General features: G+C 45.6%; 1 protein-coding gene across 4 annotated transcripts in view; it reads left to right on the forward strand.

Moving 5' to 3' along the window:
- The window catches only part of hmcn1 (hemicentin 1), a 223,525-nt gene that overhangs the window by 116,768 nt on the left and 83,089 nt on the right, over positions 1-23,668 (forward strand). For all 4 annotated transcript variants that reach the window (XM_036978737.1, XM_036978740.1, XM_036978739.1 and 1 more), the window contains exons 21-34: positions 5,019-5,178; positions 5,393-5,564; positions 6,988-7,115; positions 9,604-9,876; positions 10,169-10,264; positions 10,588-10,782; positions 11,822-11,952; positions 13,200-13,347; positions 14,040-14,166; positions 14,266-14,420; positions 14,574-14,852; positions 16,285-16,566; positions 21,691-21,799; positions 21,897-22,066. In XM_036978737.1, the coding sequence (XP_036834632.1) occupies positions 5,019-5,178; positions 5,393-5,564; positions 6,988-7,115; positions 9,604-9,876; positions 10,169-10,264; positions 10,588-10,782; positions 11,822-11,952; positions 13,200-13,347; positions 14,040-14,166; positions 14,266-14,420; positions 14,574-14,852; positions 16,285-16,566; positions 21,691-21,799; positions 21,897-22,066 (2,425 nt within the window). The remainder of the gene's footprint in view (positions 1-5,018; positions 5,179-5,392; positions 5,565-6,987; positions 7,116-9,603; positions 9,877-10,168; positions 10,265-10,587; positions 10,783-11,821; positions 11,953-13,199; positions 13,348-14,039; positions 14,167-14,265; positions 14,421-14,573; positions 14,853-16,284; positions 16,567-21,690; positions 21,800-21,896; positions 22,067-23,668) is intronic.

Raw genomic sequence — 23,668 nt, forward strand, 5'->3', positions numbered from 1 at the left:
AGTAAATGGCTAAATCAAATCAAATCCAATTTTATTTGTCACATACACATGGTTAGCAGATGTTAATGCGAGTGTAGCGAAATGCTTGTGCTTCCAGTTCCGACAATACAGTAATATCCAACGAGTAATCTAACCTAACAATTTCACAACGACTACCTTATACACACAAGTGTAAAGGAATGAATAAGAATATATGTACATAAAGAAATATATGAATGAGTGATGGTATAGAACGACATAGGCAAGATGCAGTGGATGGTATAGAGTACAGTACATACATATGAGATGAGTAATGTAGGATATGTGAACATATAAAAGTGGTATTGTTTAAAGTGGCTAGTGATACATTACATCAAGATGGCAAGATGCAGTAGATGATATAGAGTACAGTATATACATATGAGATGAGTAATGTAGGGTATGAAAGCATTATATGAAGTGGCATTATGACAATAAGCTGTCTCTTCACCTTGGAAAAAGAGAGTCCATCTTGTTCGGGTCCAAAGTGAAACTGAGGAAATCCCCAGATTTTTAGGTGGTAGTAGGTGACATAGTAGTCACAGCAAAATACTATGTTAATTATCTTGGATATGTGCTAGATAACCATATGACAGGGGAAAGCATGGCACAAAATGTTATCTCCAAAGTGAACCAAAGTAAAATTAGGTTTCTGTCAAGAACCTTCAAATATGTGGATAAGAATGCATTGGGGGCATTGGCATAGGCTCTTGTTCAGTGCCACTTTGTCTATACGTGCTCTTCCTTGTACAATAGTGCCCCTAAGATAATTCAAAATAAATTGCAGACATCTCAGAACAAATTAGTCAGGATTATTCTTAAACTTCCAGCACTTACTCATCTTGACCATTCCCTCTTTGAAAGCCTTAGATGGTTCAAAGTGGAGGAGAGAATCTCTCAGATTAAATTGTGTCTTGTACATCAGATTGTCCACAGCCTGGTCCCCAGGTACCTATGTCGCTACATTACCTTAGTAAGGGATAACCATAAGTATTCAACTAGAAGGAGTGAAAACGTTGTTCCTTTAAGATGTTAAAGTGTTTATGGGGGAAATAAATGTTTTTAAACTCAGCTGCCATTCTTTGGAATTGTCCTCAGAAGAATTTGGAACTTGGCTAAATAGTAGCATGTCTCAAAAGTGTAAGATTATAGTACATGGATGAGAATAACATGCCAGAGATTGCATATGGTCTGCCTTTTGGTGCCTGTTGTTTATAATATTGTGATTGTCTCATATATATTAGGTATTGATTGTTTTATATATTAATGACATGTGAGACAAGGGACATGTACATAGTCGTTTATTAGGAAAGGGATTTGTACTAATTATCTCATGTTATGAATCAAACAACAATTGTGTCTGTCATTGTCTGTTGCCATTACTATTGCCGCCTAACCTTGTTGCATTCCCCCTTCCCCATTCCCCCTTCCCCCTTCCCTCTTCCCCCTTCCCTCTTCAAAGCACCACAATGTAAATAAGCTTTATTGTGTTATCCTCAATGATTTTCTTCAATTGTATGTGGAGGTATCACCTTCTGGAGCGCCATTATTTTTGGCGCCATTATGTTTTTAAATAGTCTATTAAATTCAATCAGTCAATCATCTGTAAGTCTGGATTCCTGGTATAGTACTTATAACCAGAACCAGGACAGAAGGGTTTGGCCAAGGGGGTAGGCTGTCATTGTAAATATGAATTTGTTCTTAAACTGACTTGCCTAGTTAAATAAAGGTTAAATAAAATAAACACGTGGGAACTCATGACAGCCTTTTTCCTATTAGTGTAATGTACTCTATCTGTTCTGGACCTGGACGTGCTTGTACCTGTGTTTGTGTGCTCACATCCACTTATAGTTAGTTACACATATATGGTATGGCATTATGCTGTGTGGGAATGAAGGGGTGGGGGTTTGAAGGGGTAGTGTGAAGCTAGAGACTGTGTGGCGCTAGAGGATGTGTGGAGCTAGAGGCTGTGTGGAGTTAGAGGCTGTGTGGAGTTAGAGGCTGTATGGAGTTAGAGACTGTGTGGAGCTAGAGACTGTGTGGAGCTAGGGACTGTGTGGAGCTAGAGTCTGTGTGGAGCTAAAGGCTGTGTGGAGCTAGAGGCTGTGTGGAGTTAGAGACTGTGTGAAGCTAGAGGGTGTGGAGCTAGAGGCTGTGTGAAGCTAGAGGATGAGTGAAGCTAGAGGCTGTGTGGAGCTAGAGGCTGTGTGGCGCTAGAGGCTGTGTGGAGCTAGAGGCTGTGTGGAGTTAGAGGCTGTGTGGAGCTAGAGGCTATGTGGAGCTAGAGTCTGTGTGGAGCTAGAGCCTGTGTGGAGCTAGAGGCTGTGTGGAGCTAGAGGCTATGTGAAGCTAGAGGCTGTGTGAAGCTAGAGGCTGTGTGAAGCTAGAGGCTGTGTGGAGCTAGAGGCTGTGTGGAGTTAGAGTCTGTGTGGAGTTAGAATCTGTGTGGAGCTAGAGGCTGTGTGGAGCTAGAGTCTGAGTGAAGCTAGAGGCTATGTGGAGCTAGAGTCTGTGTGGAGCTAGAGTCTGTGTGGAGCTAGAGCCTGTGTGGAGCTAGAGTCTGTGTAGAGCTAGAGGCTGTGTGAAGCTAGAGGCTGTGTGGAGCTAGAGGCTGTGTGGAGCTAGAGGCTGAGTGGAGCTAGACGCTGAGTGGAGCTAGACGCTGAGTGAAGCTAGAGGCTGTGTGGAGCTAGAGGCTGTATGGAGCTAGAGACTGTGTGGAGCTAGAGGCTGAGTGGAGTTAGAGGCTGTGTGGAGCTAGAGGCTGTGTGGAGCTAGAGACTGTGTGGAGCTAGAGGCTGTGTGAAGCTAGAGGCTGTGTGGAGCTAGAGTCTGTGTGGAGCTAGAGGCTGTGTAGAGCTAGAGGCTGTGGAGCTAGAGCCTGTGTGGAGCTAGAGGCTGTGTGGAGCTAGAGGCTGTGTGGAGCTAGAGGCTGTGTGGAATAAAGACATTTCCCATTAGAACGTTATTCATGGTTTTATTTGGCCAGCGGGTGGTTTTATTTGGCTCTCCCAAAAAAAGAATACAATTGGTCATTGTTTTGTTCATTGTTGAACATAGAAGACTGTAAAAACACCAGGAAATGAGCTCCAAGTGATTTTAATTGTGGAAATGTGTTCCCAGGTATTCCCACACATAGTAGAGAGACACGTGATCGTATACAAATGTAAACAAGGGTTGAAATTATTATGTTTTAGTCAAGCACATCTGTTTAGGCTTCTTGCGGTCAATATGCAGTCTACAAATTATTTGTAATTATAAACTGCGTGGTTCAAGCCCTGAATGCTGATTGGCTGACAGCCGTGGTATATCAGTCCGTATACTACGGGTATGACAAAACATTTATTTTTACTGCTCTAATTACGTTGGTAACCAGTTTATAATAGCAATAAGGCACCTTGGGGGTTTGTGGTATATGGCCAATATACCACGGCTAAGGGCTGTGTCCAGGCACTTCGTGTTGCGTTGTGCATAAGAACTGCCCTTAGCCGTTGTATATTGGCCATATACCACACACTCTCTTTGCTTAATTATGTTCCGGCCCCCCGATCATCCCCTGAAGAAACAAATCATCCCGCGACTGAATCTAGTTGATGATCCCTGCACTAGACCTCACTTTAACACACCTGCTAAAAGGCCTGCTCTGTCCTAAACAGTTGGACTGATCTACTGTGTTGGGTAGAGTCAGACTTTGTTGGGTAGAGTCAGACTGTGTTGGGTAGAGTCAGACTGTGTTGGGTAGAGTCAGACTGCGTTGGGTAGAGTCAGGCTGTGTTGAGTACAGCCAGGCTGTGTTGGGTACAGCCAGGCTGTGTTGGGTAAAGTCAGGCTGTGTTGGGTAGAGCCAGGCTGTGTTGGGTACAGCCAGGCTGTGTTGGGTACAGCCAGGCTGTGTTGGGTACAGCCAGGCTGTGTTGGGTAGAGTAAGGCTGTGTTGGGTACAGCCAGGCTGTGTTGGGTAGAGCCAGGCTGTGTTGGGTAGAGCCAGGCTGTGTTGAGTACAGCCAGGCTGTGATGGGTAGTACCAGGCTGTGTTGGGTAGAGCCAGGTTGTGTTGAGTACAGCCAGGCTGTGTTGGGTACAGCCAGGCTGTGTTGGGTAGAGTCAGGCTGTGTTGGGTAGAGTCAGGCTGTGTTGGGTAGAGTCAGGCTGTGTTGGGTAGAGTCAGGCTGTGTTGGGTAGAGTCAGGCTGTGTTGGGTTGTGTTGCATTGTGTTGGACCAACAGAACTCGAGACGTGTCCTTAGAGCAGTAATGTTCCTCCACACACCTGTGGGCTGTTATGTATTTCTAGATCAATCACTTTCCCAGTAATGGATTCTGGGAAGACAATGGCAGAAGACAGTAACAGGCCTTTGACTGTGTGTGTGCATGTGTGTGTGTGAGAGTGTGTGCGCGCGTATGCGTGGGCGTGAGTGTGGGTGTGTGTGTGCGCATGTGTGTGGTTCAGTTTTTCTCATCATGCACACTGGTTTCAGGGACTAGCAAAATATATGCTATTAAAGTGAATGGGGCTTCAGAGGCATATGAAACCTGACTCTGATAAGTTCTGCACCAGCTGCTCTGTTCCTATTCTCTCTGATTCCTTCACCCTGCGTTCTCCAACGTATCAATCCCATGTCAAAGCCACCAGGCCAACTCACAAAGGATCCCCTCTTGCCTTGTGCTTGATTGTTTTTGAGACAGATGTTAGTAGACATTAAGGTCACATTTATTGGCCTTCAGTCGTATAAATAGAATGAGTTCGTCAGCACATGTTGGGAACCAAAGTATCATTGATGTGGAATGATCACATTTAGTCCAGTTAGTTTGAATCTCCACACGCGAACACACACACACACACACACACACACACACACACACACACACATGCACACACCACCCGTTCCTCATACTCCCATTCTCTCACCCCCTTTCAATGTCAATAAAGTAAGTTACTAAAGTGAGCGAGATGCCCTCTGATCTCTAACCCCTGCCCTGTATGACTCCGTCTCTCCGTAGCGAGGGGAGCTGTTGAACGTCGGTGGTCTGTCCTTCTCTCTGGGGTCTGACGGCAGCCTCCACATCACCTCCCCCACCGGGGAAGAGTCTGGGGAGTTTGTCTGCACTGCAACCAACGCAGCCGGCTACAGGTCCAAGAAGGTCCAGCTCACTGTCTACGGTAGGAAAGGCCTGCTGAGGGGCTCTTAACTCTCTACGGCAAGATACAGTTAACAGGCCCTCTGTATTCCCTTCTTATTCATATTCATTGTTTCACAGTAAGCTGGGTATTTGTAATGCCATGTCTTGTAATTGATGTGACTTATGATGTCTTATGATCTACTCACCTCTCTCTCTCTCTCTCTCTCTCTCTCTCTCTCTCTCTGTCTGTTCAGTGCGTCCCAGGCAGAGCGGGGTCTCTGGAGGGGTGCGGAGCAACGGTGAGGCCCTGGAGGTGTCTGTCATCGAGGGAGAGGACGTGACCCTGCCCTGTGAGGTCCAAAGTATCCCCCCTCCAATCATCACCTGGGCCAAGGAGAAACAGCTCATCTCCCCCTTCTCACCCAGGTAACACACACGCGCACGCAGACACACACACATGCAGTGTCTCTGCTCTCCTCTCGACCTGGAATTCACCCATGTCATGACATGTCTTGGACTTGGCTCGACTCAACATGGCTGACTGTGGTTGATGTGTATCAGAACGTTTTCATTTCAAGGGCTAGGAAAGACAGCGCGTGTCAATGTGTGTGTATGTGTTTCCAAACAGAAAATGCTTGTTTGTGAGAAAGGAAATATGTTTAACAAATAGTTATTGTATTTCTTCTTTCTTAAAGGTCTGACAAGACAAAATAAAGTTTGGTCTGTTTTTACTTGGTCCTTTGACTGTCTAGAGGGTGTTTAAACTGTCCGGGTCAATCTGACCCATATCACAGTGGGCTTAATTTTTTTTCAGCAAAGCACAAGGGTTAAATGAAAAATGTTTGGAACCAACAAAAATCTTCGTAGAGCTGGCCCCTCGGCCGAACTGAGCAATTGGGGGGTAAGGGCCTTGGTCAGGGAGGTGACCAAGAACCTGATGGTCACTCTGACTGAGCTCCAGAGTTCCTCTGTGGAGATGGGAGAACCTTCCAGAAGGACAACCATCTGTGCAGCACTCCACAAATCAAGCCTTTATGGTAGAGTGGCCAATCCTCAGTAAAAGACACATGATAGCCCACTTGGAGTTTGCCAAAATTCAGCTAAAAGACTCAGACCATGAGAAACAAGATTCTCTAGTTTGATAAAACCAAGATTGAACTCTTTGGCCTGAATGCTAAGCGTCATGTCTGGAGGAAACCTCTTACCATCCCTATGGTGAAGCATGCTGTGGGGATGTTTTTCAGCGGCAGGGACTGGGACACTAATCAGGATCGAGGGTAAGATGGATGGAGCAAAGTACAGAGAGATCCTTAATGAAAAGCTTCTCCAAAGTGCTCAGGACCTCAGACAGGGGCAAAGGTTCACCTTCCATCAGGACAACAGCCCTAAGCACACAGTCAAGACAACGCAGGACTGGCTTCGGGACAAATCTCTGAATGTCCTTGAGTGTCACAGCCAGAGCCCGGACTTGAACCCGATCGAACATCTCTGGAGAGACCTGAAAATAGCTGTGCAGCGACATACCCAAGAAGACTTGATGCTGTAATGGCTGCCGAAGGTGCTTCAACAATGTACTGAAGAATACTTATGTAAATGTGATATTCCATTTTTTGATATACTTTTGCTAAAATGTCTAACGTGGTTTTGCTTTGTCATTATGGGGTATTGTGTGTAGATTGATGAGGAACTATTTTTATTTCATCCATTTTAGAATAAGGTTGTAACGTAACAAAATGTGGAAAACGTCAAAAATCTGAATACTTTCTGAATGCACTGTATGTATCCCTGTGTGTGTGTTCAATTTACTTGATGTGTATTTACATTTGTGTTTGCGTGATTCCTCTCCCAGACACACCCAGCTGCCCTCTGGTTCCATGAAGATCCTGGAGAGCCGGGTGTCAGATAGTGGTCTGTACGTGTGTGTGGCCTCTAACATCGCAGGCAACTTCACCCAGAACGTTCTCCTCAGTGTCCTCGGTAAGGGTCAACACTACAACCATTGCACATGGAATGAATGTGTACATGTACATCGTATAGCTGCTGGCAGAATACCTTTTTCCACGTAACAATATTCAGGATAGGGGAGGAAGTTCTACTAAAACTTCAACTGAACACAAACCTAGACCCATCTTAACTAGACCCATTTTAACTAGACTCAGCTTAACTAGACCCAGCTTAACTAGACCCATTTTAACTAGACTCAGCTTAACTAGACCCAGCTTAACTAGACCCATTTTAACTAGACTCGGCTTAACTAGACTCAGCTTAACTAGACCCAGCTTAACTAGACCCAGCTTAACTAGACCCAGCTTAACTAGACCCAGCATGAAAATCCCTCTCTCTCTCTCTCTCTCTCTCTCTCTCTCTCTCTCTCTCTCTCTCTCTCTCTCTCGCTTGCTCTCGCTCTCTCTCTCTCTCTCTCGCTTGCTCTCGCTCTCTCTTGCTTGCTCTCTCTCTCTCGCTTGCTCTCTCTCTCTCTCGCTCTCTCTCGCTTGCTCTCTCTCTCTCTCTCTCTCTCTCTTGCTTGCTCTCTCGCTCTCGCTTGCTCTCTCTCTCTCTCTCTCTCTCTCTCTCTCTCTCTCGCTCTCTCTCTCTCTCTCAATTCAAAGGGGCTATATTGGCATGGGAAACATGCTTACTTGGCCAAATAAAGTGAAATGAACAATAATCAAAGTGAGAAGACACAAAACAACAACAAAAAACAACTCGAATTTAAAAGTAAATATTGCACTCAATATTTACTGTTTTGTGGTTGAACGTGTGGGCATCACTTCCTTTTAGGTGGATGTTCTGGATGTTGATAACTAGTGGGTATAGTCCTAATTCTTCTGAGTTCATTAGTGTGAGGCCGGGTGCTGCAGACTGTTTTAGTGCCCTCTCCAGTGCATTGATATATACACTAAGTGTACAAAACATTAAGAACACCTTCCTAATATTGAGTTGCGTCCCGCCCCTTTGCCCTCAGAACAGCCTCAATTCCTCAGTTGCAGCACAAACACACTCATTAGATGTTAAATATCTGATGTGTGAGAACACTGCACTGAACATTACTCACTCAGCCCCAGACACATTAACATTGCTCACTGGGCCTGGGAAAGACCAGCAAGGTTGTTTAAACTCAATCTACACAGACAGACGGGTAGACAGACAAACAGAAAGAGAGGGAGAGGAGAAGAGAGGAGAGGGAAATTAAGGGAAATGACAGCGTTGGCTAGATGAGTACACTGAGTCAGGCACTCAGGACTGTTTGAAGTGTTTGTGGAAATTACTAAAGCTGTCGGAACACTACAATTAACCTGCAACAGCGATCTGAACGGCATCCGAAGAGCACATTATAATCACCTGTAGGGGCGGAGAGGGTTCTGAGGCGTACTGTCCAAACATAGAAAAACACTCACAGCCACAGACTGGGGAATAGCACTGTTAGACTGCTCAGATATATCTGACACAGCAAAGCAGTGGAGGAAAGCAGAATGTGACTGATAATCTGGGTGATGGCTTGTTAAGAAAATAGCTCAGTGTGTGGAAAACCTAATTGACTGTATAATCTTTGTTTTCCACTGACTGCCTGTTTTCCCTCTTGTCTGTCTCTTTCCACTGACTGTCTGTCTTCTCTCCTGTCTGCCTCTCCCCACTGACTGCCTGTCTTCTCTCCTGTCTGTCTCTCGCCACTGACTGCCTGTCTTCTCTCCTGTCTGTCTCTCTCCACTGACTGCCTGTCTTCTCTCCTGTCTGTCTCTCTCCACTGACTGCCTGTCTTCTCTCCTGTCTGTCTCTCCCCACTGACTGCCTGTCTTCTCTCCTGTCTGTCTCTCTCTACTGCCTGCCTGTCTTCTCTCCTGTCTGTCTCTCTCCACTGACTGCCTGTCTTCTCTCCTGTCTGTCTCTCTCCACTGACTGCCTGTCTTCTCTTCCGTCTGTCTCTCTCCACTGACTGCCTGTCTTCTCTCCTGTCTGTCTCTCCACTGACTGCCTGTCTTCTCTCCTGTCTGTCTCTCCCCACTGACTGCCTGTCTTCTCTCCCGTCTGTCTCTCTCTACTGACTGCCTGTCTTCTCTCCTGTCTGCCTCTCTCCACTGACTGCCTCTCTTCTCTCCTGTCTGTCTCTCTCTACTGCCTGCCTGTCTTCTCTCCTGTCTGTCTCTCTCCACTGACTGCCTGTCTTCTCTCCTGTCTGTCTCTCTCCACTGACTGCCTGTCTTCTCTTCCGTCTGTCTCTCTCCACTGACTGCCTGTCTTCTCTCCTGTCTGTCTCTCCACTGACTGCCTCTCTTCTCTCCTGTCTGTCTCTCTCTATTGACTGCCTGTCTTCTCTCCTGTCTGCCTCTCTCCACTGACTGCCTCTCTTCTCTTCCGTCTGTCTCTCTCCACTGACTGACTGTTTCCTCTGACTGCCTGTCTCCTCTCCTCTCCTCTCCTCTCCTCTCCTCTCCTCTCCTCTCCTCTCCTCTCCTCTCCTCTCCAGTGCCCCCCAGTATCCAAGCTGGCCCGAGGGTGTTGAAGGTGCAGGTGGAGCATCCTGTGGCTCTTCCCTGCGTGGCACGGGGGGTTCCACAGCCCTTCCTGGCCTGGCTGAAGGATGGCGCCGCCCTGGTGGTGGACGGGACACAGTATAGGACCTCCCTCGATGGCTCTCTGACCTTAGGCCAGGTGGGGCTGAGTGATCAAGGGACTTACACCTGCCTGGCCACCAGCATCGCTGGAAGAGACCAGGCCAATGTACAGCTGCAGGTGCAAGGTGAGTCACTGAGTCCCCTATAAGCCACACCGGAGATTCTTTAGAATAATAGTTAAAGGGAAAGGTGACACCTAGTCAGTAGCACAATTGAATGCATTCAACCGAAATGTGTCTTCCGTATTTAACCCAACATGGATTTGCAATGCTGTATCCAAACTCTTTTCAAACATGGTTAGGTTTAGGATTAAGATATTGTTTATCCTAAACCTAAACTGAAAGGTTAAGGATATGCCCATGCACAGCTGTTCTTATCATTAATGTGGTGTGTCTTCCCCGTCACCTCCCTCCTCAGTCCCCCCCGTGGTTGATGTCCTGGAGCCCCCCTTCAACAGCCCCCACCAGGAGAGAGTAGCAAACCAGCGCATCGCCTTCCCCTGCCCAGCCAAAGGTGATAACCAACTCTGCTTTATACAGTCATCTAATCACAATAGGATCCATTAGACATAAATGTGTCATCTGTCAACCAGTAAGGTTCCCCTTCAGTCATCCTTATACAATAGACTGGATGTTGTTCTTCTACAACTGCATAGCTTGCTATTTGGTGTTTTAGGTTGGGTTTCTGTACAAGCACTTTGTGACATCTGCTGATGTAAAAGGGGCATTATAAATGCATTTTATTGATTGATGTTGTCTACAGGATCTAAATATAATTTGCCCATGTTTGCTCACTAATCTTACCCTTTTCTTTCTCTCCCTCTCTTTTCCCCTCAGGCACTCCTACCCCCGTGATCAAGTGGTTGCGTAACGGTCAGGAGCTGACAGGGAACGAACCCGGTCTGACCATCATGGAGGATGGAACCCTTCTCATACTGGCATCGGTGTCTCAGCTGGACAACGGAGAGTATGTCTGCACTGCCGCCAACGAGGCTGGCACCACCCAGAAGAAGTACCAGCTCAAAGTCAACGGTGAGCTAGCCTAGCGTAAAATACCACAATATTACTGTAGTAGTAGTGGTACTGAATCAATAGTAGAACTGAATCATAATAATAGTAGAACTGAATTATATTGTAGTATATGGTAGCACTTTGTCATATGGTAACACAGTGTCTTACAGTGTCTCACAGTGTCTTAATACTATATGTGCTATTACTGCTAAAGTACTATGTTAATACTATGTAATGTGATATTACTGCTAAAGTACTATATTAATACTATGTAATGTGGTATTACTGCTAAAGTACTATATTACTACTATGCCATGTGGTATTACTTTTAATTAAAGTACTATATTAATACGATGTCATGTAGTAGTACTTTTAAATAACTATATTACTACTTTGTCATGTGGTAGTACTGCTAAAATGCTATGGTAATACTTTGTCATGTGGTACTACTGTCACGCTCGTCCTCCTCTTCATCTGAAGAGGAGAGGCGAGATGGATCGGAAGACCAAAATGCGGCGTGGTAAGTGTCCATGGTAAATCTTTAATCAAGAAAGTACTGAACACTGAAAACTATACAAAAACAATAAACCAATGACGACCGTGAAGCTACAAATGAGACCTGTGCTGACACAAGCCACTGACATAGACAATCACCCACAAACAAACAGTGCAACCCAGGCTACCTAAGTATGATTCTCAATCAGAGACAACTAATGACACCTGCCTCTGATTGAGAACCATACTAGGCCGAAACAAAGAAATGCCCCAAAACATAGAAAAACAAATATAGACTGCCCACCCAACTCACGCCCTGACCATACTAAATAAATACAAAACAAAGGAAATAAAGGTCAGAACGTGACAACTACTGCTAAAATAAGATGGAAATACTATGTCATGTGTTAGTATTCAGGTAAAAAAAAATAGGGTAAACGCTGGTCGCTGTCTGCGGTGAGTAAAGTAACAATCTTTACCCTCCACTACGCTACTAGTAGCACTGTTGCGGTATAGCATAATATAGCATAGCAGACCTGACCTTTGTCCTATGCCCTCCATGCAGTGCCCCCAGATCTCCGTGACAACGGGTCGCCGGGCAACGTGTCGGTGGTTCTGAACCAGCCCACCAACCTGGTGTGTGATGTCACAGGAAGTCCCGTTCCCGTCATCACCTGGTACAAGGATGGCGTTCCTGTAGGTGAACTCATATTACACAGCTGCTGTAGAGATGGGTGTTAGGATAAAACACAAGTCATCCCCATTAATTTGATATATAATAGTCTCCTGAATAGATTATTGACTACTAATAAATCTGCCTTTTAGTCTTGGATTGTTTTACACTACTAAATATTGTGAATATGATAACAGACCTCTAATCATTAAATACGTCCATTACTTAGAGCAGGGGTATTCAAATCTTACCTTACGAGGTCCAGAGTACTCGGCCTATACGAGGTCCAGAGTACTGGGCCTATACGAGGTCCAGAGTACTGGGCCTATACGAGGTCCAGAGTACTGGGCCTATACGAGGTCCAGAGTACTGGGCCTATACGAGGTCCAGAGTACTGGGCCTATACGAGGTCCAGAGTACTGGGCCTATACGAGGTCCAGAGTAGCGTCACAGGTAGCATCACGGGTAGCATCACGGGTAGCATCACGGGTAGTAGCATCATGAATGGTTTGTGTGTCAGGCCGTGTGTGTGTGTGTGTGTGTGTGTGTGTGTGTGTGTGTGTGTGTGTGTGTGTGTGTGTGTGTGTGTGTGTGTGTGTGTGTGTGTGTGTGTGTGTGTGTGTGTGTGTGTGTGTGTGTGTGTGGAATAAAAACAGCAACGGGGAAATACTGTATCTAATGATGTTTTAGAAGGCTCATAGATAACAAATCACAATAATAATGATGATATATTCATATGGGAGCATAAGCCTAAACTGTACACTGTAATGGAATATATTCCTGCAGGCTAAGTGTTGTCATTTGGCTGCCACTGTGTTCTTTCTTCTCCAACAGAGCTCATGTCCTGCAGATGGGAAAATCATCATTTACATGTTCATTCAGTAATAAAGTAACACCTAAAGTATAGTTCTGTTGTCTGTCTGCTGTCAGTTCAAAAGCAGTTCAATTAACAATTCATTTTAAATGAGTACATACAGTATGTGAGTCACAGGCGGCTGGTGGAACCTATATTGGGGAGCACAGGTTCACAGTAATGGCTGGAACGGAATTAATGGAATGGCATCGAAACACATCAAACACATGGTTTCCATGTGTTTGATACCATTCCATTAGCTTATGAACCATCCTCCTCTGACCAGCCTCCACTGATAGGAGTACATACACACACACACACATATATATAGATATATATATATTTATATTTATATATTTATTCAATATGTGAATCCCTTAACGATTTCTCAATTTGTGCGTGTGCATGTGTGTGTAGGTGGTTCCCAGTAGCAGTGTTCAGATCTTGCAGCGTGGGAAGACCCTGAGGCTATTGAAGGCCGCCATGGCAGACACAGGAAGTTATAGCTGCAAGGCCATAAACATCGCAGGAAGTACAGAGAAGGACTTCCTTCTGGAAGTGCTGGGTGAGTGGAGGCAGCACTGACTGGCTGGGTGAGTGGAGGCAGCACTGACTGGCTGGGTGAATGGAGGCAGCACTGACTGACTGGGTGAATGGGGGCAGCACTGACTGGCTGGGTGAATGGGGGCAGCACTGACTGGCTGGGTGAATGGAGGCAGCACTGACTGGCTGGGTGAATGGGGGCAGCACTGACTGGCTGGGTGAATGGAGGCAGCACTGACTGGCTGGGTGAATGGAGGCAGCACGGACTGGCTGGGTGAATGGAGGCAGCACTGACTGGCTGGGTGAGTGGAGGCAGCACTGACTGGCTGGGTGAGTGGAGGCAGCACTGACTGGCTGGGTGAATGGAGGCAGCACTGACTGGCTGGGTGAATGGGGGCAGCACTGACTGGCTGGGTGAATGGGGGCAGCACTGACTGGCTGGGTGAATGGGGGCAGCACTGACTGGCTGGGTGAGTGGAGGCAGCACTGACTGGCTGGGTGAATGGAGGCAGCACTGACTGGCTGGGTGAATGGGGGCAGCACTGACGGTCGATGGGGAGGCTGATTGGTTGGTTGGAGAAAAGGCAGGATTCTGTTGGTTTACTCATATTACAGCTGGACTTGTCACTGTTTTCACAAAGAAAATGATTTAGTCTCCTTTGACTCCTTGATCTCATTCATATCTCCACTCTTCCCCTTTTTCCCCTCCTTTAGTCCCCCCCACCATCGTAGGGACTGGCTCCCCTCGGGATGTGTCGGCAGTGCTCAACCAGGAGATCAGTCTGGACTGTAAGGTCAAAGGAACTCCCTTTCCCACAATCCAGTGGTACAAAGACCGGAAGTGAGTTCCCTCTTCCATTAGTTGTGTATAGACTAATATGAACAATTCAACTGGATGTGATTCTAATCCCATGGGGTGTGTCTCCCCTCTCTCTCCCAGACTGGTGTTCCTAGGTGACCCCAACATAGAGGTCAGCAACAAGGGCCAGACATTGAAAATAAAGAGTGCTCGCCTCGGAGACCAGGCACACTACCAGTGTAGTGTAACCAACGCAGCGGGCAAACAGACCAAAGACTTCAACCTCAGTGTCTACGGTGGGTTTGGATCAAAGCCTGTGTGTAAATGTGTACGTGGGTCTCAGTGTGCTGTGACTAAGGTGAATTAGTCAGAGGAATGTTTAAAGAGTGTTTGCATGGGGTGTGTATTCTGATTTACATATTTCTCATCCCCTCTCACCCTCACCTTAGTCCCTCCCACTATAAAGGGTGGTAACGTGACCTCAGAGGTCACCACCCTCCTGGATAATGTAGTAATGCTGGAGTGTGAGGCGCGCGGCGTTCCGCTCCCCGCCATCACCTGGTACCGTAACGGAGAGGCCATCCTGTCCAGCAACCAGGCACAGTACGTGGACCGAGGTCACTTCCTGCGGATCCCACGCGCCCAGGCATCTGACACTGGTCAGTTCAGCTGCAGGGTCACCAGTGTAGCGGGCACTGCAGAGAAGAACTTTGAGCTGGACGTGTACCGTAAGTACCCTAACTCTTCCTCACTTTACCATAAGTACCCTAACTCTACCTCAAAGAGCTGGACGTTTACCTTAAGACCTCACTCTGCCTCACTTTACTGTACATTCCCTAACTCTACCTCACTTCACCGTAAGTTCCCTAACTCTACCTGACTTTACCGCAAGTACCCTAACTCTACCTCACTTTATCGTAAGAACCCTAACTCTACCTCACTTTACCGTAAGAACCCTAACTCTACCTCACTTTACCTTAAGAACCCTAACTCTTCCTCACTTTACCGTAAGAACCCTAACTCTTCCTCACTTTAACGTAAGAACCCTAACTCTTCCTCACTTTACCTTAAGAACCCTAACTCTTCCTCACTTTACCGTAAGAACCCTAACTCTTCCTCACTTTAGCGTAAGAACCCTAACTCAACCTCACTTTACCATAAGTACCCTAACTCTTCCTCACTTTACCGTAAGAACCCTAACTCTTCCTTCATTTACCGTAAGTACTCTACCTCACTTCACCGCAAGTACCCTAACTCTACCTCACTTTACCGTAAGAACCCTAACTCTTCATTACTTTACCGTAAGAACACTAACTCAACCTCACTTTACCGTAAGAACCTTAACTCTTCCTCACTTTACCGTAAGAACCTTAACTCTTCCTCACTTTACCGTAAGTACCCTAACTCTTCCTCACTTTACCGTAAGAACCCTAACTCTTCCTCACTTTACCGTAAGAACCTTAACTCTTCCTCACTTTACTGTAAGTACTCTAGCTCACTTTACCGTAAGTACTCTAACTCTACCTCACTTTACCGTAAGTACCCTAACTCTTCCTCACTTTACCGTAAGAACCCTAACTCTACCTCACTTTACCGTAAGTACCCTCACTCTTCCTCACTTTACCGTAAGAACCCTAACTCTACCTCACTTTACCGTATGAACCCTAACTCTACTTCACTTTAGCGTAAGAACCCTAACTCTACCTCATTTTACCGTAAGTACCCTAACTCTACCTCACTTTTCCGTAAGAACACTATCTCTTCCTCACTTTACCGTAAGAACCTTAACTCATCCTCACTTTACCGTAAGAACCCTAACTCTACCTCACTTTTCCGTAAGAACACTATCGCTTCCTCACTTTACCGTAAGAACCCTAACTCGTCCACTCTTTACCGTAAGTACTCTAGCTCACTTACCGTAAATACTCTAACTCTACCTCACTTTACCGTAAGAACCCTAACTCTTCCTCACTTTACCGTAAGAACCCTAGCTCTTCCTCACTTTACCGTAAGAACCTTAAGTCTTCCTCACTTTACTGTAAGTACTCTACCTCACTTTACTGTAAGTACCCTAACTCTTCCTCCCTTTACCATAACTACCCTAACTCTACCTCACTTTGCATGTTTACCGTTGACCTAATCCTAACCTCTCTCCCTCAGTTCCTCCTTCCATCAAGGGGGGGCAGGACACCACTACAGAGAGAAAGGTGGTACTCACTAAGCCCCTTAACCTGGAGTGTGAGGTAGGGGGGCACCCTCCACCCACCCTGACATGGTTGAAGGATGGCGTACCCGTCCGGAATGGGGAGAGCATCAACATCCTGGAGCAAGGCCGGAAAATCGAGATCCTCTCTGCTTCTGTGTCCGACACCGGCCGCTATGTCTGCGTGGCAACCAGCGTTGCCGGGGAGAAGGAGATCAACTATGACGTCAGTGTCCTAGGTACAGTTGAAGTCGGAAGTTTGCATACATACACCTTAGCCAAATACATTTAAATTCAGTTTTTTTTCACAATTCCTGACATTTAATCCTATTAAAAATTCCCTGTCAGATTTTAAGACTGTGAAATGTCAGAATAATAGTAGAGAATGATTTAATTCAGCTTTTTTTTCTTTCATCACATTCCCAGTGGGTCAGAAGTTTACATACACTCAATTAGTATTTGGTAGCATTGCCTTTAAACTGTTTAACTTGAGTCAAACATTTTGGGTAGCCTTACACAAGCTTTCCACAATAAATTGGGTGAATTTTGGCCCATTCCTCCTGACAGAGCTGGTGTAACTGAGTCAGGTTTGTAGGCCTCCTTGCTCGAACACGTTTTTTCAGTTCTGCCCACAAATTTTCTCTAGGATTGAGGTCAGAGCTTTGTAATGGCCACTCCAATACCTTGACTTTGTTGTCCTTAAGCCATTTTGCCACAACTTTGGAAGTATGCTTGGGGTCATTGTCCATTTGGAAGATCCATTTGCGATCAAGCTTCAACTTCCTGACTGATGTCTTGAGATGTTGCTTCAATATATCCTCATGACACCATCTATTTTGTGAAGTGAACCAGTCCCTCCTGCTGCAAAGCACTGCCACAACATCATGCTGCCACCCCTGTGCTTCACGGTTGGGATGGTGTTTTTTGGCTTGCAATCCTACCCCTTTTTCCTCCAAACATAACGATGGTCATTATGGCCAAACAGTTCTATTTTTGTTTCATCAGACCAGTGGACATTTCTCCAAAAGGTACGAAAGGACACGTCTCCTTCCTGAGCGGTATGACGGCTGTGTGGTCCCATGGTGTTTATACTTGCATACTATTGTTTGTACAGATGAACGTGGTACCTTCAGGCATTTGGAAATTGCTCCCAAGGATGAACCAGACTTGGGGAGGTCTATAAAAAAAATTGTGGGTCCTGGCTGATTTCTTTTGATTTTCCCATGATGTCAAGCAAAGGGGCACTGAGTTTGAAACTAGGCCTTGAAGTACATCCACAGGTACACCTCCTATTGACTCAAATTATGTCAATTAGCCTATCAGAAGCTTCTAAAGCCATGACATCATTTTCTGGAATTTTCCAAGCTGTTTAAAGGCACAATCAACTTAGCGTATGTAAACTTCTGACCCACTGGAATTGTGCTACAGTGAATTATAAGTGAAATAATCTGTCTGTCAACAATTGTTGGAAGAATTACTTGTGTCATGCACAAAGTAGATGTCCTAACCGACTTGCCAAAACTATAGTTTGTTAACAAGAAATTTGTGGAGTGGTTGAAAAATGAGTTTTAATGACTCCAACCTAAGTGTATGTAAACTTTCGACTTCATCTGTACATACACACACACACACACACATGAACACACATATGCAAGGACACACACGTGTGCGTACACACACACACCCACACACACACACACACACACACACACACACACACACACACAGTCGCACTGTACACATCTATTAGTGTTCAAGGTGAATGACCCCCCAGTCCGTATGTATATTTTCTAGATCTACCCAGTAATTCAGTGTATACATTCACTGAAATGTTTCCATTGTATTGTATCTGTCATCAAAGAGCAATAATTCACAGGAAAAGACAGCTTAGATTTCGGTGGCCGGACCACTTCGCTCAACCTCCACTTCCATGTATCATATAGGACTGAATGAAAGACTCCCCAGAAGAAAGTGTTAGCTACCTATTCTGAAGATTACCGTGGCTTAGAAGAGGGCCAGGAAGTGAGTTTGAGGAGACCACTAAGATTACAGGTGTCATTGAAAACACTGGGTTTTTCCTTTTCTTAGTTTCAGCGTATTATTCTTTCACAGTGGTGATCAGTCAATGTCAGCAGAGAAGGCCTTGCCCAGTTAAATATCAGGAAACTACTGCTTTCTGTTTGCCAGTTAGGTTAGAGGTTAGAGGTTAGAGGTGAGAGAGAGAGAGAGAGAGAGAGAGAGAGAGAGAGAGAGAGAGAGAGAGAGAGAGAGAGAGAGAGAGAGAGAGAGAGAGAGAGAGAGAGAGAGAGAGAGAGAGAGAGAGAGAGAGAGAGAGAGAGAGAGAGAGAGAGAGAGAGAGAGAGAGAGAGAGAGAGAGAGAGAGAGAGAGAGAGAGAGAGAGAGAGAGAGAGAGAGAGAGAGAGAGAGAGAGAGAGAGAGAGAGAGAGAGAGAGAGAGAGAGAGAGAGAGAGAGATTTCCTCTGTGTCCAGATGCTTAAGGACCTCAACCGTCTGTATTGTCATACATCAGAGGAGGGATGAGGGCTTTACTCTGTAGTCTGCTGAACCTACAAAAGTATGTGGACACCCCTTCAAATCAGTGGATTCGACTATTTCAGCCACATCCATTGCTGACAGTGTATAAAATCGAGCAAACAGCCATGCAATCTCCATAGACAAACACTAGCAGTAGAATGGCCTCACCGAAGAGCTCAGTGACTTTCAATGTGGCACCGTCATAGGATGTCACCTTTCCAACAAGTCAGTTCGTCAAATTTCTGCCCTGCTAGAGCTGCTCCGGTCAACTGTAAGTGCTGTTATTGTAAAGCTCGTAGCGCGTAAAAATCGTGTCCTCGGTTGCAACACTCACTACCAAGTTCCAAACTGTCTCTGGAAGCAACGTCAGCACAATAACTGTTTGTTGGGAGCTTCATTAAATTAGTTTCCATGGCCAGCTGCACACAAGCCTAAGATCACCATGTGCAATGCCAAGCGTCGGTTAGAGTGGTGTAAAGCTCGCCGCCATTGGACTCTGTAGTAGTGGAAACGCATTCTTTGGAGTGATGAATCACGCTTCACCATCTGGCAGTCAGACAGACTAATCTGGGTTTGGTGGATGCCAGGAGAACACTACCTGCCCCAATGCAATTTGGTGGAGGATGAATAATAGTCTTGGGCTGTTTTTCATGGTTCAGGCCCCTTAGTTCTAGTGAAGGGAAATCTTAACGCTATAGCATACAATGACATTCTAGACGATTCTGTGCTTCCAACTTTATGGCAACAGTTTGGGGAACAACCTTTCCTGTTTCAGCATGACAATGCCCCCGTGCACAAAGCAAAGTCATACAGAAATGTTTTTGTTGAGATTGGTGTAGAATAACTTTACTGGCCTGCCAAGTGCCCCGACTTCAATCCCATCGAACACCTTTGGGATGAAATGGAATGCCGACTGCGAGCCAGGCCTAATCGCCCAACATCAGTGCCCGACCTCATTAATGCTCGTGGCTAAATGGAAGTAAGTCCCTGCAGTAGTGTTCCAACATCTAGTGGAAAGCCTTCCTAGAAGAGTGGAGACTGTTATATCAGCAAAGGGGGACGAACTCCATATTAATGCCCATGATTTTGTAATGATGTTAGACGAGCAGGTGCCCACATACTTTTAGTAATGTCGTGTAACTCTCTCTTTCACGCACACGCACGCACGCACGCACTCACTCACACACACACACACACACACACACACACACACACACACACACACACACACACACACACACACACACACACACACACACACACACACACACACACACACACACACACACACACACACACACACACACCATAGACACTGAGCTTCAGCTTGACTCCGCTGGTCTGCTCTGCCATTTTAAACATTCAAACTCTGTCGGAAGATAAAGTATAAGAATGTGTGCTGCCAAAGGCAGGTTAGTTAGCCTATGCTCAGCATCAATCATCTCAATATCTGGATGGTGATGGGCTCAAGTGAATGCTGTGCATTATGCTCCACACAGCACTCTCATCAGTCAATCCAGATGTATTTAGTGGCTGGAATGTGATGTGAAGGATATCTGATCTAATAAACTCCGCAAAAAAAGAAACGTCCTCTCACTGTCAACTGCATTTATTTTCAGCAAATTTAACATGTGTAAATATTTGTGTGAACATAACAAGATTCAACAACTGAGACATAAACTGAACAAGTTCCACAGACATGTGACTAACAGAAATGGAATTATGTGTCCCTGAGCAAAGGGGGGGTCAAAATCAAAAGTAACAGTCAGTATCTGGTGTGGCCACCAGCTGCATTAAGTACTGCAGTGCTGCTCCTCATGAACTGCACCAGATTTGCCAGTTCTTGCTGTGAGATATTACCCCACTCTTCCACCAAGGCATCTGCAAGTTCCCAGACATTTCTGGGGGGTATGGCCCATGCCCTCACACTCCGAACCATCGGGTCCCAAACGTGCTCAATGGGATTGAGATCCGGGCTCTTCACTGGCCATGGCAGAACACTGACATTCCTGTCTTGCAGGAAATCTCACGCAAAATGAGCAGTATGGCTGGTGGCATTGTCATGCTGGAGAGTCATGTCAGGATGAGCTTGCAGGAAGGGTACCACATGAGGGAGGATGATGTCTTCCCTGTAACACACAGCGTTGAGATTGGCTGCAATGACAACAAGCTCAGTCCGATGATGCTGTGCCACACCGCCCCAGACCACAATGGACACTCTGTGTTACGCTCATTCCTTCAACGATAAACGTGAATCCAACCATCACCCCCGGTGAGACAAAATAGACAGTCTGAGCACTGATGGAGGGGTTGTACTTTCCTGGTGTAATTCTGGCAGTTGTTGTTGCCATCCTGTACCTGTCCCGCAGGTGTGATGTTCGGTTGTACCGATCCTGTGCAGTTGTTGTTACAAATGGTCTGCCACTGCGAGGACAATCTAAGTTTTCATAACTGTGACTTTAATTACACCTCAACGTCTGTAAGCTGGTGCATGTTCATTAATTGTTTATGGTTTGTTGAAAAAGCGTGGGAAACAGTGTTTAAACGCTTTACAATGAAGATCTGTGAAGTGCAGATAGACTAAGAGGGAGGAACAGAGAGAGTCTCTCTCTTGTCGAACAGTATAGCCTAGACATGTAATTAATATCAAGTTCTATATCAATTTCTTTGTTTCTCTTTGTCAAGCGTAAATTACAGAGCTTTACTTGCTCAAAATCCTTCATGTAAAAAGTAGTTTTTGGGGTTGGTGTTAGCAACAGGACAATCTTTCTCGAACTTCTTCTGTATGTTATGGGTGTGTTTAGAACCCTCTGTCTGTCCAATCACAGTTCCCCCTGTGGTGGAGGGAGGGGACGAGGTCACAGACACCACGGTCACCATCAACAACCTCCTGGAACTAGAGTGTCGTGCCACGGGAACACCTTCACCCATCCTCACGTAATATCCATACACACACACACACACACACACACACACACACACACACACACACACACACACTTTAATGCGCTCTGTCTCTCTCTCTGTTCTATAGGTGGTTTAAGGACGGTCAGCCGGTCAGGCAGGGTGAGGGGGTGAGGGTCACGGCTAACGGCCGTCGGCTGGTCATCTCTCGGCCCCAGGTCTCAGACACGGCACGCTTCCAGTGTGTGGCAACCAACGAGGCCGGAGACCATAAGAGGGACTTCAATGTGGCCGTCCATGGTATACATACTGCTGTGGTTCTAGAAACTCATACTTTCTGTGATTTACCATTAGTATACAGTGCATTCGGAAAGTATTCAGACCCCTTGACTTTTTCCACATTTTGTTACGTTTCAGCCTTATTCTAAAATTGATTAAATATATTTTTCCCTCTCATCAATTTACACACAATACCCCATAATGACAAAGCAAAAACTGAAATGTCACATTTACATAAGTATTCAGACCCTTGACTCAGTACTTTGTTGAAGCACCTTTGGCAGCGATTACAACCTTGAGTTTTCCTGGCTATGACTCTACAAGCTTGGCACACCTGTATTTGGGGAGTTTCTCCCATTCTTCTCTGCAGATCCTCTCAAGCTTTGTCAGGTTGGATGGGGAGCGTCGCTGCACAGCTATTTTCAGTTCTCTACAGAGATGTTTGATCGGGTTCAAGTCTGGGTTCTAGCTGGGCCACTGTTTTTTTTTTCAAATGTAATCAAATCAAACTTTATTTGTCACATGCGGCGAATACAAGTGTAGACCTTACTGTGAAATGCTTACTTACAAGCCCTTAACCAACAGTGTAGACTTTACTGTGAAATGCTTACTTACAAGCCCTTAACCAACAGTGTAGACCTTACTGTGAAATGCTTACTTACAAGCCCTTAACCAACAGTGTAGACCTTACTGTGAAATGCTTACTTACAAGCCCTTAACCAACAGTGTAGACCTTACTGTGAAATGCTTACTTACAAGCCCTTAACCAACAGTGTAGACCTTACTGTGAAATGCTTACTTACAAGCCCTTAACCAACAGTGTAGACCTTACTGTGAAATGCTTACTTACAAGCCCTTAACCAACAGTGTAGACTTTACTGTGAAATGCTTACTTACAAGCCCTTAACCAACAGTGTAGACTTTACTGTGAAATGCTTACTTACAAGCCCTTAACCAACAGTGTAGACCTTACTGTGAAATGCTTACTTACAAGCCCTTAACCAACAGTGTAGACCTTACTGTGAAATGCTTACTTACAAGCCCTTAACCAACAGTGTAGACCTTACTGTGAAATGCTTACTTACAAGCCCTTAACCAACAGTGTAGACCTTACTGTGAAATGGTTACTTACAAGCCCTTAACCAACAGTGTAGACCTTACTGTGAAATGCTTTACTTACAAGCCCTTAACCAACAGTGTAGACCTTACTGTGAAATGCTTTACTTACAAGCCCTTAACCAACAGTGTAGACCTTACTGTGAAATGCTCACTTACAAGCCCTTAACCAACAGTGTAGACCTTACTGTGAAATGCTTTACTTACAAGCCCTTAACCAACAGTGTAGACCTTACTGTGAAATGCTTTACTTACAAGCCCTTAACCAACAGTGTAGACCTTACTGTGAAATGCTTACTTACAAGCCCTTAACCCACAGTGTAGACCTTACTGTGAAATGCTTTACTTACAAGCCCTTAACCAACAGTGCAGTTCAAGAAGAGTTTAGAAAATATTTACCAATGTAAATAGTCCGGTGGCCATTTGATTAATTGTTCAGCAGGCTTATGGCTTGGGGGTAGAAGCCGTTAGGAGCCTTTTGGTCCGAGACTTTGCGCTCCGGTACCA

This window comes from Oncorhynchus mykiss, chromosome 5 (genome assembly GCF_013265735.2).
Source record: "Oncorhynchus mykiss isolate Arlee chromosome 5, USDA_OmykA_1.1, whole genome shotgun sequence".
Lineage (NCBI taxonomy): Eukaryota > Metazoa > Chordata > Actinopteri > Salmoniformes > Salmonidae > Oncorhynchus > Oncorhynchus mykiss.